Here is a 16663-nt window from a genome sequence, read left to right as displayed (position 1 = left end):
CTCCAGACCTGCACGCTTCGGAAGACCCAAAAACGCAATGTTGGTCTTATGAACAGTCCTCCAACCGTTCCCAGCCCTTTTGGACCTGCCGCAGGGTACGGCACGAAGCGGCAGGCCGGATGGAGGCCAGGGCAGCAAAGACTGGAACATTGAGGTACTGACGAGACTACAGGAACGCGTAGACTCAGGCATAGACGTGGACTCAGGAATGAGGTGCTGGATGCATAGACATGGACTCAGGCACAGACGTGGACTCAGGACGAGGTACTGGATGCACAGAGGTGGACTCAGGCACAGACGTGGACTCAGGACGAGGTACTAGATGTACAGAGGTGGACTCAGGAACGAGGGCTGAAGGAAGACATGGGCACTGTCCCTCAGGGCGCCCTACTCAGGTCACCTGCGGGACTGAGTCGCAGACCACCCTGTCCCATGCGCGCCCTACACAGCCCTGGAAGGCTGGTCGCGGACCACGCTGAGAACGGGAGAGCACAGGGAAGAGGAAGCGGTGGTTTACTGCACTCCTGGCAGTCAAGGCAAGTTGCTGCACTCCTGGCAGCCGAAAGCTGGTGCTGCACTCCTGGCAGCCGAAGGCAAGTTTGCTGCACACTGGCAGCCGAAGGCAAGTTAAAGCATCAGGGTCAGGAACAAACACTAAGACAGACCTCGGGACTGGAACATGGACATCTGGAACAGCAGATAACATCAGGACTGGAACACGGATACTGGATCAAGAGACAGACCTTGGGACTGGAACAGCAAGCGAACATCAGGACTGGAACAGAAGGTGGACATCTGGACAAGACGAGGAGCTCCAACAAGTAACAGGAAACACAGGACCTTGCAGAAGTGTTGGGACACGGACGACTCCTGGAGCGAAGGATCTCAGGAGTGACCAACTCCTTGCGAAGACAAAGTTAGACTGGACGCTGAGCCCTTTTGTAGGGCTGATGAGGACAACGCCCAGGGAGGGGTCAGCAGGGGACCACACCTGGCTGGCCCTAGAAGAGGAGGAGAGAGGCACGCGCCCGCGCCCTAGGAAGCTGGAGAGAAGAGCTGGAAGCTGGTGGCGTCCTCAGCCACGTGGAGGGCCCAAGGAGGCAGCGGAGCAGCCCTGGACTGAAGCTTGGCGAAGGCAGGTCGCTGGAGCGGCTCCCAGCCACGAAGACAGAAGCAGGAAGGCAGGAAGAGACGAAGGGCTGGCTGCAAGAATGGCTCCAAGCCGTGAAGACAGCCCCAGGAAGAGAGGTAAGGCTGCAGGCAGTGTAGAGAGCTGCAGGCACCGGCAGGGACGGCCTCCCTGCCGGGCGAGGACCCGGACTGCAGCACGGGCACCGGCAGGGACACCTTCCCTGCCGGTTGAGGACCCCGGGAAGGCAGAGACACGTCGGGGAGACCAGGAGAGACAGCGGGGGTCCCGACCGCGAGGGAGAGCTCGCGGCAGGTCGGCCCTGCTGCACGGAGCAGAAGGCGGCCGGGGAGGAGCCCTGAGTCTGCGGCAGGGCCGCCGCAACAGCAGCAGCGTCAGCGGCCCGACTGGCCGAACGAGGTAAGAGCCTGCCCGCGCTCCTCGTGGGCAGGATCGCAACAGTCTGCGCCTCATGCAAACTTTTAACTTTTGCAACTGCTCCTTTTAGATTTTTCCTAACTAATTTCCTCATTCTACCATAGTCTCTCTTTTTAAACTTATATGCTAATGCAGTAGTTCTACTTAATGTCCTCCCTCCAGTAATTATGCATATTTTTGGTTAGTTCCAAAAAACAATAAAAAAAGGCTTTAAAAAAAAAGGAGGGACCCCCCCCCCCCCCCCAACCACCACCAGCACTGCCTCTGATTCCACTGCTTTATTCACTATGACAGGGGTGGACAAGTCTGGTCCTCGAGGGCTGCAAACCAGTCGGGTTTTCAGGATACACCTAATGAATATGCATGAAATCGATTTGCATACAACTGAGGCAGTGTGTATGCAGGTCTCTCTCATGCATATTCATTAAGGATATCCTGATAACCCGACTGGTTTGCGGCCCTCGAGGACCGGAATTGCCCACCCCTGCACTATGAGGTAAATAGTAAAACCTTCGCGCGGGTGCACATGTGCATGAGTTTGCCAGCTCATGCAAATGTTGCCTCGCTTGCATAAGTGGGGGGAATTTTATTAGACACGCACACCGACGCAATTATCCCTTTTCTCAGTCATTCTCAGATCACCCCAGTAAAGAAGAGGACTTCCTAAGCCCTCTAGCTAACTTGCACCCCATTAGCCTCGACCCTTAAAACCATGCTGATTACCCTATTTTTGTGTTTCACAACCTACATGCTGTCCATAGCAGAAGTAAAGTTACACAGAGGAGGACCCCAGTGCACGCTTGTGCTCATAAAGACTTACGTGCAGACTTCTTGGTACAGACCTGGCCTGCCCATGTCCCGCCCATTCCCCACCCAGACCACACCCATGCCCCACCCCTTTCTGTGAAAAAAATGTTTGGTGCATGTGCCGGGCAACATGCGTGTGCTTGCACAGTCTTTAAAATCCGCATGGTGTATCTCCCGGCTTTGGCACGCCTGGGGCTTTAAAATTGACCAGATTAGGTTTTGTTATTGCCACTCGGACTGTATCTTCCATAACTGAACTAACGTCCATTTTATTTCTTTGTGCTCCTATTGAACATGTACACTTCCTTATCATCCCCCTTCCTTCAGTGAACAGCACAAAAGCATTCAATTAAGTATCTCTTTGTATATAAATGGGCACGCCCTTCCCAATCCATCTACCTGTTTCAATTACCCCCAAAGATAGTAGGAAAACCATCTTGTTGTCAGTCTCTTATAAAGCTATGCACTGTTGACAAATTTTGACACTTAACCCTTTGCTAACATAATTCTGCCCCAGCCTATCAAAAAAAATGTTCTCATTAAGTATTACCCTTCCATTCTTCAATGGTGTGTTCTCTTTCATCCAGCTGTTTATCATAGATCTGTGGAGGAGGCTGTAAAGCACAAAGCAAAAAGAGGTATCTAGATCAATAATTTTCTATAGTTTCTATAGTTTTCTTTACTCGTATTATAACACAGTTAGTGGAAAGATACATTTTTTTATTCATGTTATTGAAAATGTACTGATTTGTGTGGTAAGCTGAAATGAAACCATTTGGAATCATGACTAGATGTCTACAAATCATAAGTTACAAAAGGATATAACATCTTTATACAGCTGACCCATATACAGTCAGGGTCTGTATATGGGTCAGCTGTCACCAGCACAGTGCAATACAAGTTAGAAAAATCCTAAGACTTCTAAAGTTAATTTCTGTTCCTGCCACAAATTCTTTGCATCATCCTGGCTTAGACACTTTGTGCTTGATTCATGTGAACAGATGAAAAATGTACGAATTAATTTTACTTGGGCGATGGATGCCGGATGCCCCTTGCAATAGTGTTCAGGCTGGTGTTAGGTGCAGTGGTAGTGCTACCATTCGGCTTTGACTGCAAAGGAGACAGCCAGCCAGCAGAAGAGAGAGGCCCCAGCAACATGAGTAGCATTCAGAAGACATGGCCACAAATAAAAAAAGTGAGGTACAGGTCTGAAAGGTTGATGAGAGCTGTCAGAAGAATCAGAGAAAGCAGCAGAGAGAGCACAGAGGATGGTCCAAGGGGACACTGAAAGTCCAGGGTGAACCCAGAAGCACGGTTCAGCCTTGGGAGAGGGGCAACATTAAAATTAGTCCTGCAGAGGACAAAGAAAGCTCAGGTGGTTCCAGGCTAAAGGGGAACTATTTCAAATGGAGCACTAAGTCAGTATTCCAAAGCACTGAGGAGGGCTGAAGATTGCGCAGACAAATTGACTGTTGATGTGTTCAAGAGAAAGATGCAGCATAAAGGAACTGTTCTGAGAGAGTTGTGCAGTAGGAGGAATTAACATTTTCTAAAGTTTTTCTGAAAGAATCATTTTTCAGGAAAAATGTTTTAATCAAGGGAAAACTTATTTAAACCTCGTGATTAGCTACAGGGAACTGTAACAGTTTTGTATGTGTGATGTCAATGAGACTTTGTTTTTGTTCTGGAAATGGAGGTAGCTTTTCAGCTACTGCTCTATCGGGGCATTGTTAGAATTGTGGACCCTTGTGTTGGGGTGAGGTTGATGCAACCCTCAGGGAAGGCCTGTAGGCCTTCACTGCCAACTGGAAGAACAGACGCTTCGCCTGTAGCAACTCTCCCCTCAGTAAGAGCCTTTGGGTTCCGGGAGCTTGTAGATTTTAGGTGTCAGTTTCTGGGACGCAAGCTGAAGAGGAGATCCAGGGATAGGCTGTGGTCGGAAGGAGGCGGCAGGCAGGGATAATGGGAGTCCAGACTGTGGTCAGTGGCAGGCAACAGGCAGGGATAACGAGAGTTCAGACTAAGATCAAGACTGGTAAACTGTCCAAGGAAAGGAAGGTGGGGTGAGATGACGCCAAAGGGATGAAGACAAGTCTGGGCAAGCTGGAGAGATAAAGGCAAGGCTGGACAAGCTGAAGAGATGAAAACAAGGCTGGCTGGAAGGAACAGGAACCAATGCTGGAGCAGCAACTCACACTACCACAAAGGTAGTTGAAATGTTGCTGAGGCAGCATCTGGCAGGGAGAAGGGCCCTTACAAAGGCTGAAGCAGCTGACGTCATCCGAGGGTGCTGCGACAATGTTCCTGCCATGGGCCCTTTACAGGAAGCTATCTGGCGTGCTTGCATCTAAGGACCCAGACCCAGTATGCGACAGCAGAGTCCCTGCCATGCAGAGGAGGCTGGAGTCAGCGGCATTCCAAGCCACGTGAGGAGGCGACATTCCTGGCTCGGCTGTATCGGGTGAGTGAGCCGGCTTGCAGGGGCAGCTCGCGAACCAGAAAACGTAACAGGTATAACCAGTTCCTGTAAAAAAAAAAAAAAAAAAAGAAACCATAAGAAAAAAGGATGTTCAAAGGCCATGGAACTGGGAGCTAAGAAGTTACCTGCATGACTGAATTTAGTTTTTATTTTCTTTGTGAGATTATGAATACATAAGGATGAGAGATTTGAAAATATTGGGGGACAATATTTATTTTAAAGTGAGGGGAAATATGAATAGGTGAAACATTTTAAAATTAATTTTACCCAGGAAGTGGAAGCTAGATGTTCCTTGCAGTGGTATCCAGGCTGACTGCCAAGTTGAATGCCATGTGGTCAGGCTATAGGGGAGATCTGGCAGATCTGGCCACCACAGGGACAGAAAACATGAAGAGAGCAGCTAAGAAGAGAACTGGCAGAGGGGTTGCAGCAAAGGAATTAGCCAACAGCAGTGAAGAGCAGACTCAGAAGTGTTAGGTGAGTTAGGAGCACTACCATTTGGCTATCACTGCTAGGGGCTCAAGTGCAGGTAGGCAGAGGATGGAGATGCGGTAGGAACTCTGCCATTAGGCTCCCACTGCAAAGGAAACAGTTGACTGGCAGAGGGGAAAAATCCCAGAGATGCAAGTGGTGTTCAGGAGGTATGCATGCCACTGACAGGAGAGTGTGGATCAGGCTCCCAGCCCCAAGGGCAGAGTCCATATTCACTAAGGCTTTTCTTCCATCCTATGTTTGTGGAGGTAGACCTTGATGAATCATGACCTTTATCTCCCTCAAGATACATATTGACAGAATTGTCTCCATGTTAATTAGAGCCCTCTCTTTGTGAATCACTGGGTAGGCTCTCAAAAAAGCAAAACAAATTTCAGAAATATAGTTGAGAAATGCATGATGCATGACCCATAAATCACAGATTTCAGCTCATGTTTCTTGAATATCCAAAATATTACTCCAAATGTGAATCATAAGTTCTGACACTTTTGCTAGGATAAACAAAACAAAAGCTATAGTAGTATGTTGGGGATCTCCAAATTTGCCCGCCATCTAAAGAGGGTCAGTGGTCTCAACTATCCTGCCTCTGTGAAGAGTAGATGTGTTTAGAGAGGTGACAGTTTTAATAAAATTCCTGTGCCTATATGAGCACAAGGGGAGTTGAGTGCCTCTTCCACCAGGGAGGTGCTGGCAAGGGTCCTTCCCTCTCTCAGCAGATGGGTGTTTGAGATGAAGTGTTCCTGTCCTATGAAGATGACTGGGGCCCATGGTCATGGTTCCCTGGTCTTCAGGGAAGAAAGAATTTCTGGCGTTCCAGAGAGTGAATTCCCGAGAGGTTGTTTGAAGATATGAAGTAGTCTCAAGAAAAGAGGTTTAAGCTCATATTCCTCATCTGTCCAGAGAAAGAAACAGTACTTGGAGAATTTTGGAAGAATAGAGAGGATTGTCCTTGGTGGGAGTTCAGAGAGAAATTGCCCAGCTGAGGGTAGTCCTGAAGTGTTGCTGATTGACAAAAGGAGTCAGCCAGAGGCTCATCAGTTTTTGAGAAGTGAGAGAAGTTACAAAGAGAGAGAGAGAGAGGAGAGCTGCATCTATATGCATGTACCTGGTTGAAGCCAAGAGAGGAGAATTTCAGTCCCAGATAGCATATCTGCTAAGGATGTAAAAGACGTAGATATTTTTTTCTTTTGTTTTGGACTTTATTTGCTAAACTGATATACTGGACAATAGTGTGCTGCTTGGACTTTGTTTGCCTACCATGAGATACCAATAAAGACATAGGGGCAGATTTTAAATGTTACGCGCGCGGGGTACATTTGTGCGCGCTACCTGGCGTGCACAAATGTACACCTGATTTTATAACATGTGCATGCCAGTGGCTTTCCCTGTTCCATCCAAGGCCGCTCCAAAATCGGAGCGGCCTTGGAGGGAACTTTTTTTTTCAATCCCCCCACCTTTCCCTCCCTTCCCCTATCTAACCCACCCCCTAGCCCTAACTAAATCCCCCCCTACCTTTTTTTCAGGAGCTACGCCTGCCTGAGGCAGACATAACTTGCGCGTGCCGGCCAGCTGCCGGCGCGCCATGCCCCGGCACAGCCCACTGTGCCGGAGCACTCGGGACCGCCCCCGGCCCTGCCCCCGGATTGCTGCCACGCCCCTGGCCCCACCCATTTTTGAAAGCCCCGGACATACGCGCGTCCCGGGGCTTGCGCACACCGCCGAGCCTATGCAAAATAGTCTTGGCGCACGCAGGGGTAGGTTTTCAGGGGTTACGCACATATATTATGCACGTTACCATTTGAAAATCTACCCCACAGTCTGAAAACAGCCTCTGTGTGCAGTGTGGATTTGGGCTGAATGGTGATTGGACTGATGTGCAGAAAAGACCCAGAGAAGAGAGACACACCTGAGGGCCTTGATAAAGAGATCCTTCCATCCCTGCTGTGTGGGAAGGAACCGGGAGGCCTGGGTGCTGCCATGGCCCATGACCCTTCTAATGAGCCTCTACACCTATGTCCAGATCAAGGCAGAGGCTACAAGGGCATGCGTTTCCAAGATCACAACAGTCCCAGAACCAACCTGAACTTCTTACCCTGAATCTGATTGAGTAGTATATCAATCCACCTACCTCGTGCCCTCCATATCTCTACTTTGAGTTCAAATATTTACATTTGACACACAAAAAAATGAATCCTAAAATCACATACCATTATTTATAAAATGCAAACTGTGATTTGTAGATCAATAAATGGAACTGAAAAACACAAATGAATCACAAACTACTCGTTAAGAAATTTGTGGTTCATAAACCAAGGTTGACAGTTTTTCCATCAGTTTATCTCTGGTTTACCCAACTGTAATTGTAAATATCCAGCAAAAAAACAAGTTTACAGAATATTATGAGAAAAGACACTCTATTTTAGGAAATTCCAAATCCGGTTTGAGCTGCCATTATATTTCGGTTTCAAACTTTTAATTTGCATTCCAAAACCAAAACTTGCAGTGCAACCATTAAATCACCCTAAGGCACGTTGGTTCTGCACCCCTCTACGCATTATTCAACAGTTCTTAAAACACAATTTTCCATATTTCCAACCTTATATAACATCTTCTCCCACCCAAAAGATCTTCCTCTCCCAACCCATTCTTAGACAAATATGACAATACATCATAATATGATATAATGTTATACCCACAGCAGTAATAGTTACTTATCACATGGCTTTACTAAATTGGCATAACATACAAAATTAAACTTCGAGCTTTAGGAGATAAAGATTGCAAATATGCATCCCATCTCTTCAAAAAGTCATGCTTCTTCAGAGACCAATCCATTTTTTCTGCACATTTTTACATCACACACATTTGATGCACCAAATTTTTCAACTGAGTCAATGTAAGTGCTTCTGATGTCAACCACCTTCTGCAGAATACATTTTTCCCCAAAAGTAAAACTTTTCTATACCATAGCCTAGTGTTAAAAGCATATCCAGATAGATCATCCCACAAAAATATTGGGATGTCTAATGGGAGACATACTCCAGTGAGGACTAGGATATATCTCTGCATTTGTTTCTAGAATTCTTGTATAGGTATACAAGCCCAAAACTGATGTCCTAGGGTACCCACTCCTTCTCCACACTTTTGACATTTGGCAGAATCCACTATACTTAAGTGACTAGCTTATTTAGGAGATATATAAAAGCGATGTAGGAATTTAAACTGAGTTTCTTTCAAACTAACATTAGCAGTAACAACTCGCATACTCAAAAAGCATTTACTATAGTAAGATGAAAGTAAGCTTTGACCCAAGCTCTTCATTCCAATCCTGCAAGATTTTGTCAAAACCAAGAGCTCTCATTTGCTCCCAAAACATTTTATACCAAAAGGAAATAGTATGACAACTATGCCTCGGAAAACAGTTCCCAAGAGGCGTTGTGTATCCACAAAAGATCAAGTGTTGAAATATAGGGCCTAATTTGTAAGTAGGCATAAAATTGAACATGAGGGTGTTGAAGACTGACTGGCAGTACAGAATATACGAACAATGAACATATTTTATGTAGTATATATCGTAATTCTAAAGGTTTAACCCTGGCCTTTTCTATTCTTGTACGGGTAAAAAAATGTGTGTGTGTGTGTGTAAAAGCAGAATCTCTTAATCTGAGTATTTCGTCTCTAATTTATGCTCTTTGGGCAGTATATTAGAAAAATCACCTTATATTGCCTTCAATGTGATTCTGGCATGCCCATACTCTGTGATGAAACTAGTAGCTGGAACAAGATAAGAAGCATCCCTCCACCATTTCTGTAGGTGTGAATATCTCCAAAGCGATGCACATCCTACACAGGATAAAGGAGGTGGAGAGACTTAAAGGGGGGGGGGGGAGCAACAATGTATTCTGTGGAACAGACCACATGTAAGTTGTCAAAGTGGGATAAAGCTGGGCTTTCCTTGGTGGTGGTGGTAGTTGGGGGTGCTCTATCCCCCCAATCATTTCCACATGCCTTCTCCAATTTCCATCTTCCCCCTCCGTCTCTTCCTCAGCCCCTCATTGGCCTACATGACAGAATAAGAAGAATGCCAGCAGCAGGATAAGAGGATGAGGAGCGAGAATTATGCTTGCTGAAAGTACAAAGGCACAGTGAGTAATCAGGTGACAGGAGAGGTAACATGAGAGAGAGGGGGAGATGGATAGTGATTCCTTGGGAAGTAGAAGGGTGGAGGAGAGAGGAGGGAAATAGCAAGGTTTTGAGAAAATGGGTGAGGGAGGAAGGTGAAAGGGACATGGAGAGATGAGTGACAGAGGAGTTGGGAAGAATGAAAGATGGAGATGGAAGAAATGGAGCAGGAGGTTTTTCTCTACAGCTAAACTGAAAAATGAAGACTCCAGGAGGCAGAAGAGAATACACACACACACACACACACACACTGAAACCAGTATTTAAATCTTGGTGGCTCAACATGAAAAGTGTATCCCTTGTTTAGTGAGCTAGCAGGCTGGAAGATCTGCAAATGAAATTGATGCAAAATATAGGCTTTATGTTTTGGTGCAAATCAGCCATTCATGTTTTCCTATTATAAAATGGAAGAGGGGTGAGTGGGATAGAAAAGGGCAATGAAGGAAGGAAATCATAAAAAGGGGAGGAGAATAGAAGAAATAAGATGAGGGAAAGTGGCGATGGAGGGTGAAGGAGAAGGCAGCATGCTAGAGAGGGGCTGAAAGGATTGCTAGAATTTTAGGGAGAGAAAGTAGAATGATTTTGTGAAAAACCAGTAAAGGAAGAGTGAAGTCATGGGGGAGATCCTCAGGACTCTCACTAAAACTATGGGCGTCCAGGGGATCCAGTTTCTCAAACACAAAATCCAAGCTCAAAGCCCTGTTACCCTCTGCTGCACAAAAGCTGTGCAAAGCATAGTTTCGTTCTTGTATTCTGAAAGTGATTTGAAGGACCTCCCAAATATCAGTGTATGTCACATTTTTGCACTCTTCTGAATCTAGTGAAGTGAAGCCTTTTAGTGCTAGGGTTTTTTTTTTCTTTAGCTAATAGATAAGTTGCTGTTAGGTAATACTAAAAAAGATTTTTGAAGCAACAGTGACATCCAGTGGCCAATTAGGCCAACATGTATTGCCCCTGGGCTCACCAAGATGTTCATGGCTATAGGGCTCAGCAGCTGCAGATTTACCCTTGCAGGAGATTTCTCAGCTTATTGTCTGGGCAAAAGAAAGTTTCCAAAAACGTACAATGTTTCATTATTTAACAAAAGCAATATGAATTACCTATGCTCTTGTGAACTAACAGAAAAACAGGACAGTAAATAGCAGTGTGTGTGTGTGTCAAATTCTATTTTTGGCACACACACTAAAAACAGATTTCACGACATGGTGAAACATTTCCCTGTCATCCCTTTCTCCTTCTCCCGGGCTTTTAGTTTCCTATTACTGTCCTCTCCTCACATATAAATCCCCTCCTCCTCCAACCTTCATCTCCAGGGACCCTCCAGCTCTCCTGACCTCTCTCCTAACCTCTTCCTATAGGCCCCCACTTTCTCTTATCTTGACTTCTGCCTCCTTTCCCACAATTCTCCCGCTACAACCCCTGCCCTTCCTGACCCCCTTCTTTTAACTTTTTTTTCTGCCTCTTTTGTCTCCTCACCCCATTTCCCCATGCCCTCACCCAATCCAATGAGGATCGCGCCTTCCATGATGCAAACTTCGCTGCTATCCCTTTCCCTCCCTCCCTGCCCGTTGTTTAAATCTCAGCCACCAGTGCAGTGAGGAGAGGGCTGTCCTACTGCATCACTGCAAGGCGGCTGCCTGTCTAGAAGCTAATGTCAAACTCATAAAGCAGGGGTAGCTATGTTCTGTCCAGTTTTTAGCAAAATCTGTGGGAATTTCATTGCAACAAACCCGGGGAAAACTGAAACATAGGAACTTGAGGCAAGCTAAAATCGACCCACTTCGTGTTTAATCTTGGATTATTCAGACATCTCTTCAAGTGATGGGAAAGAACGGGAGGAATTTTTAATGTTTGGGTAAGCAGGGGGTTTTTTTTCAAGGTAAAAAAAATATTAATAACTACATGTTGAGGTTTTTTTTCAGTATTACCAGCAAGGAAAAAAACTTTTCAACACAGAAACAAAGGAGGACAATTTTCACATAAGCCTCAATAATTGCAAAGTCCATGGGCTCTTTTGCTGCACAAGAATACTTACAGCTCGTTTTGAAACAGAAATTGTCTACATGCTTAATAGGGATATGAATCGTGTGATCGATCTGATCGTCATGGTTTTTTTTGTTAAAAAATCGTCAAATCGTAAATCGGCGGGAAAACCGGCACACCAAAACAATCCTAAAACCCACCCCGACCCTTTAAAACAAATCCCCCACCCTCCCGAACCCCCCCAAAATGTTTTAAATTACCTGGGGTCCAGTGGGAGGGGGGGTCCCGGCGCGATCTCCCGCTCTCGGGCCATGGCTGCGTTAATAGAAATGGCGCCGGTGGCCCTTTGCCCTTACAGGGCAAAGGTAGTGCTGGCGCCATTTTGGTTCCTGTCACCCGACGTCACGAGTGCAGGAGATCGCTCCCGGACCCCCGCTGGACCCACAGGGACTTTTGGCCAGCTTGGGGGGGGCCTCCTGACCCCCACAAGACTTGCCAAAAGTCCAGCAGGGGTCCGGGAGCGACCTCCTGCACTCGGGCCGTATTGCCAATATTCAAAATGGCAAAGGTAGTGCAGGCCAAAAGTCCCTGGGGGTCCAGCGGGGGTCCGGGAGCGATCTCCTGCACCCGTGACGTCGGGTGACAGGAACCAAAATGGCTCCGGCGCTACCTTTGCCCTGTCATATGGTAAGGGCAAAGGGCCACCGGCGCCATTTCTATTAACGCAGCCGTGGCCCGAGAGCGGGAGATCGCGCCGCCCCCCCCCCCCCCCACTGGACCCCAGGTAATTTAAAACATTTTGGGGGGTTCGGGAGGGTGGGGGATTTGTTTTAAAGGGTCGGGGTGGGTTTTAGGGTTGTTTTGGTGTGCCGGTTTTCCCGCCCTCCCCCCTCCCCTGATTTACGATTTTTTGACGATAAATCGGGGGAATTGCTATTGTATCGCGGCTCTAACGATTTTTGACAATTTAAAATATATCTGACGATTGTTTTAAATCGTCAAAAAACGATTCACATCCCTAATGCTTAGCGCCTACAACTTGTACATGTGCTTGGGGTGGGGGAGAGGGGATAGGGCTGTAAAGCTGCATGCATACTTTTGAAAATCCTATGCATGTGAGCTGTTTTCCCCCTCCGACTGAAACCCCTCCACCCTGGGAATGCCTTTTTAAAAAACTAACTAAAAGTGTACTTACTGTGGGAAGCCATGCAGACTTTTACAAGAACAGAGGAAGGCAATCTTAAGACAGGTCGTTTTGCCCTGGTGAATTGATATTTATGTAGCAACCCCACCCCCAAGGCCAAGAATAGGTGTATGGTGTAAAGACATGATGAAATTCTGTGTTAAACATTTGATTATTCCATCTAGAAGAAGTTCCTGTCAGGGTAATGGTATATTTCTAAGGGGATGGTTCCAGATAAGGAAGTTCAACCAGGGGAAAAAGGGTGTTATAGTTGAAAAGTGATTGACAATTGGTGCTGCCCCTTTTGGGCATGTGTTTAAAGAGGAGTATACAACCCTTTGTTCAGAGTGGGTCTAGATTTCCCTAAGGTAACAGTGTGGAATGGAAAAGTAGCTGGTATCCCCTTCCCAGGGTACACAGCAGGGGAAGAGAGGTTTTCAGGTGGAATGCTTCTCCAAAGCCCTTAGGAAGCCTGAGAGAAGTAAGGAGAGAACTTACGAATGTACTTTGGATTGTCACAAAGTACAGAGAAACTGTAAGAAGGGCCAGCAGGAACTAAAGGAGACCAGTATCTGTTTGGAGTCTCTGAGCAGGGCTGGAAAAATGCAACTATCTATAGAACTTGGAGTAAGTTGTCTGGCAGCCATGCAAGAAGATTTTGTGAATAGGGAACTTTGAAACCAAAAGTAACTATGGGAAGATACTGTTTTGGGCCTGGATAGCGCACTGATTTGAAGAAGATCGGTGGGGAGAAGTGGACTGTAAAAATATTTTCTTGATTGAGAACTGTGGCTATTTTGCTTGCTGCTACGAGTAGTGTTTTGAATCTTCTTGTTTAATCTGCTGAGCCTGGCGCCTAATTAAATTATTTTATTTTTGAAGCACAATCTTTGGTGTGGACTGGGTTTTTTTCTTATGGGGTGTGACCTCAGCCCAGTTTAACATAAAAACATAAGAACATGCCATATTGGGTCAGACCAAGGGTCCATCAAGCCCAGCATCCTGTTTCCATCAGTGGCCAATCCAAGCCATAAGAACCTGGCAAGTACCCAAAAACTAAGTCTATTCCATGTTACCGTTGCTAGTAATAGCAGTGGCTATTTTCTAAGTCAACTTAATTAATAGCAGGTAATGGACTTCTCCAAGAACTTATCCAATCCTTTTTTTAAACACAGTTACACTAACTGCACTAACCACATCCTCTGGCAACAAATACCAGAGTATTTCTCTGTTTAGTTTTAAATGTGCCACATGCTAACTTCATGGAGTGCCCCCTAGTCTTTCTATTATCCGAAAGAGTAAATAACCGATTCTCATCTACCCGTTCTAGACCACTCATGATTTTAAATACCTCTATCATACCCCCTCAGCCGTCTCTTCTCCAAGCTGAAAAGTCCAAACCTCTTTAGTCTTTCCTCATAGGGGAGCTGTTCTATCCCCTTTATCATTTTGGTCACCCTTCTCTGTACCTTCTCCATCGCAACTATATCTTTCTTGAGATGCGGTGACCAGAATTGTACACAGTATTCAAGGTGTGGTCTCACCATGGAGCGATTCAGAGGCATTATGACATTTTCCGTTTTCTTCACCATTCCCTTTCTAATAATTCCCAACATTCTGTTTGCTTTTTTGACTGCCGCAGCACACTGAACCATCAATTTCAATGTGTTATCCAATATAACGCCTAGATCTCTTTCTTGGGCGGTAGCTCCTAATATGGAACCTAACATTGTGTAACTATAGCATGGGTTATTTTTCCCCAATATGCATCACCTTGCACTTAACCACATTAAATTTCATCTGCCATTTGGATGCCCAATTTTCCAGTCTCACAAGTTCTTCCTGCAATTTATCACAATCTGCTTGTGATTTAACTACTCTGAATAATTTTGTATCATCTGCAAATTTGATTACCTCACTCGTCATATTTCTTTCCAGATCATTTATAAATATATTGAAAAGTACGGGTCCCAATACAGATCCCTGAGGCACTCCACTGCCCACTCCATTTAATCCTACTCTCTGTTTCCTGTCTTTTAGCCAGTTTGTAATCCACGAAAGGACATCGCCACCTATCCCATGCCTTTTTACTTCTCTTAGAAGCCTCTCATGAGGAACTTTGTCAAATGCCTTCTGAAAATCCAAATACACTACATCTACCAGTTCACCTTTATCTACATGTTTATTAACTCCTTCAAAAAAGTGAAGTAGATTTGTGAGGCAAGACTTGCCTTGGGTAAAGCCATGCTGACTTTGTTCCATTAAACCATATCTTTCTATATGTTCTGTGATTTTGATATTTAGAACACTTTCCACTATTTTTCCAGGCACTGAAGTCAGGCTAACTGGTCTGTATTTTCCCGGATTGCCCCTGGAACCCTTTTTAAATATTGGTGTTACATTAGCCACCCTCCAGTCTTCAGGAACAATGGATGATTTTAATGATAGGTTACAAATTTTTACTAATAGGTCTGAAATTTCATTTTTGAGTTCCTTCAGAAACCTGGGGTGTATACCATCTGGTCCATGTGATTTACTACTCTTCAGTTTGTCAATCAGGCCTACCACATCTTCTAGGTTCACCGTGATTTGATTCAGTCCATCTGAATCATTACCCATGAAAACCTTCTCTGGTACAGGTATCTCCCCAACATCCTCTTCAGTAAACACCGAAGCAAAGAAATCATTTAATCTTTCCGCGATGGCCTTATCATCTCTAAGTGCCCCTTTAACCCCTCGATCATCTGACGGTCCAACTGACTCTCTCACAGGATTTCTGCTTCAGATATATTTTTAAAAGTTTTTACTGTGAGTTTTTGCCTCTTCGGCCAACTTCTTTTCAAATTCTTTCTTATCCTGTCTTATCAATGTCTTACATTTAACTTTCCAACACTTATGCATTATCCTATTTTCTTCTGTTGGATCCTTCTTCCAATTTTTGAATGAAGATCTTTTGGCTAAAATAGCTTCTTTCACCTCCCCTTTTAACCATGCCGGTAATCGTTTTGCCTTCTTTCCACCTTTCTTAATGTGTGGAATACATCTGGACTGTGATTCTAGGATGGTATTTTTTAACAATGAACACACCTCTTGTCCACTTTTTACGTTTGTAGCTGCTCCTTTCAGCTTTTTTCTCATTTTCTCAAAGTTTCCCTTTTGAAAGTTTAGCACGAGAGCTGTGCTTTTGCATACTGTTCCCCTTCCAGTCATTAATTCAAATGTGTTCATATTATGATCACTATTGCCAAGTAGAGATGTGAATCGGAACCGGAATCAGTTCCGGATTCGTGGACCATTGGGAAATTATTTTTCCCGCGGTCCAATCATTGTTTTTTTTTTTTATTGGCTGCGCCGAGCCGATAACCCAAAAACAAAGCCCGACCCTTTAAAATTAGTTCTTTAGTATCCCCCCCACCCTCTGGATCCCTCCAACCCCCCCGCCCCAAAATTTTTAAGTACCTGCTGGTCCAATGGGGGCCCGGGAGCATTCTCCCGCTCTCGGGCCGTCGGCTGCCAGTAAACAAAATGCCGCCGATGGCCCTTTGCCCTTAGCATGGGCCATCGGCACCAGCCGTCCATTGGTAGGAGCAATGGATGGCTGGCGCCATTTAATGGCGCAGGCCATCCAGTGCTCCTACCATGTGACAGGGGCTGGCCAATGGCACGGATACCCTGTCACATGCTAAGGGCAAAGGGCCATCGGCGCCATTTTGTTTACTGGCAGCCGATGGCCCAAGAGCGAGAGAATGCTCCCGGGACCCCCACTGGACCACCAGGTGCTTAAAAATTTTGGGGGGTTAGGAGGGTGGGGGGATACTAAAGAACAAATTTTAAAGGGTCGAGCTGTGTTTTTGTGTTACTTTTAAGTGCCCTTTCTTCCCACCTCCCCCCCCCCCCCGCATAACGAAAGGAGGACCCACAAAATTAATTGTGGGGTTTCCTATCGCTATTGGGACCCCCCGATATCTGA

At 45.7% G+C, this 16663-nt stretch overlaps 1 protein-coding gene across 5 annotated transcripts in view; it reads right to left on the bottom strand.

Annotated features, from left to right (window-relative positions):
* Positions 1 to 16663, bottom strand: part of MAPK10 (mitogen-activated protein kinase 10) — a 475339-nt gene that overhangs the window by 13346 nt on the left and 445330 nt on the right. For 4 of the 5 annotated variants that reach the window (XM_029599243.1, XM_029599225.1, XM_029599259.1 and 1 more), the window contains exon 11: positions 2925 to 2988. In XM_029599243.1, coding sequence (XP_029455103.1) covers positions 2925 to 2988 — 64 coding nt within the window. Of the gene's footprint in view, positions 1 to 2924; positions 2989 to 4639; positions 4899 to 16663 lie in introns of those variants that run through there. The other variant, XM_029599234.1, reaches the window with a different exon arrangement.

The sequence above is a fragment of the Rhinatrema bivittatum genome, chromosome 1 (genome assembly GCF_901001135.1).
Source record: "Rhinatrema bivittatum chromosome 1, aRhiBiv1.1, whole genome shotgun sequence".
NCBI classification, from domain to species: domain Eukaryota; kingdom Metazoa; phylum Chordata; class Amphibia; order Gymnophiona; family Rhinatrematidae; genus Rhinatrema; species Rhinatrema bivittatum.
This window is presented reverse-complemented; position numbering and strand designations above follow the sequence as displayed.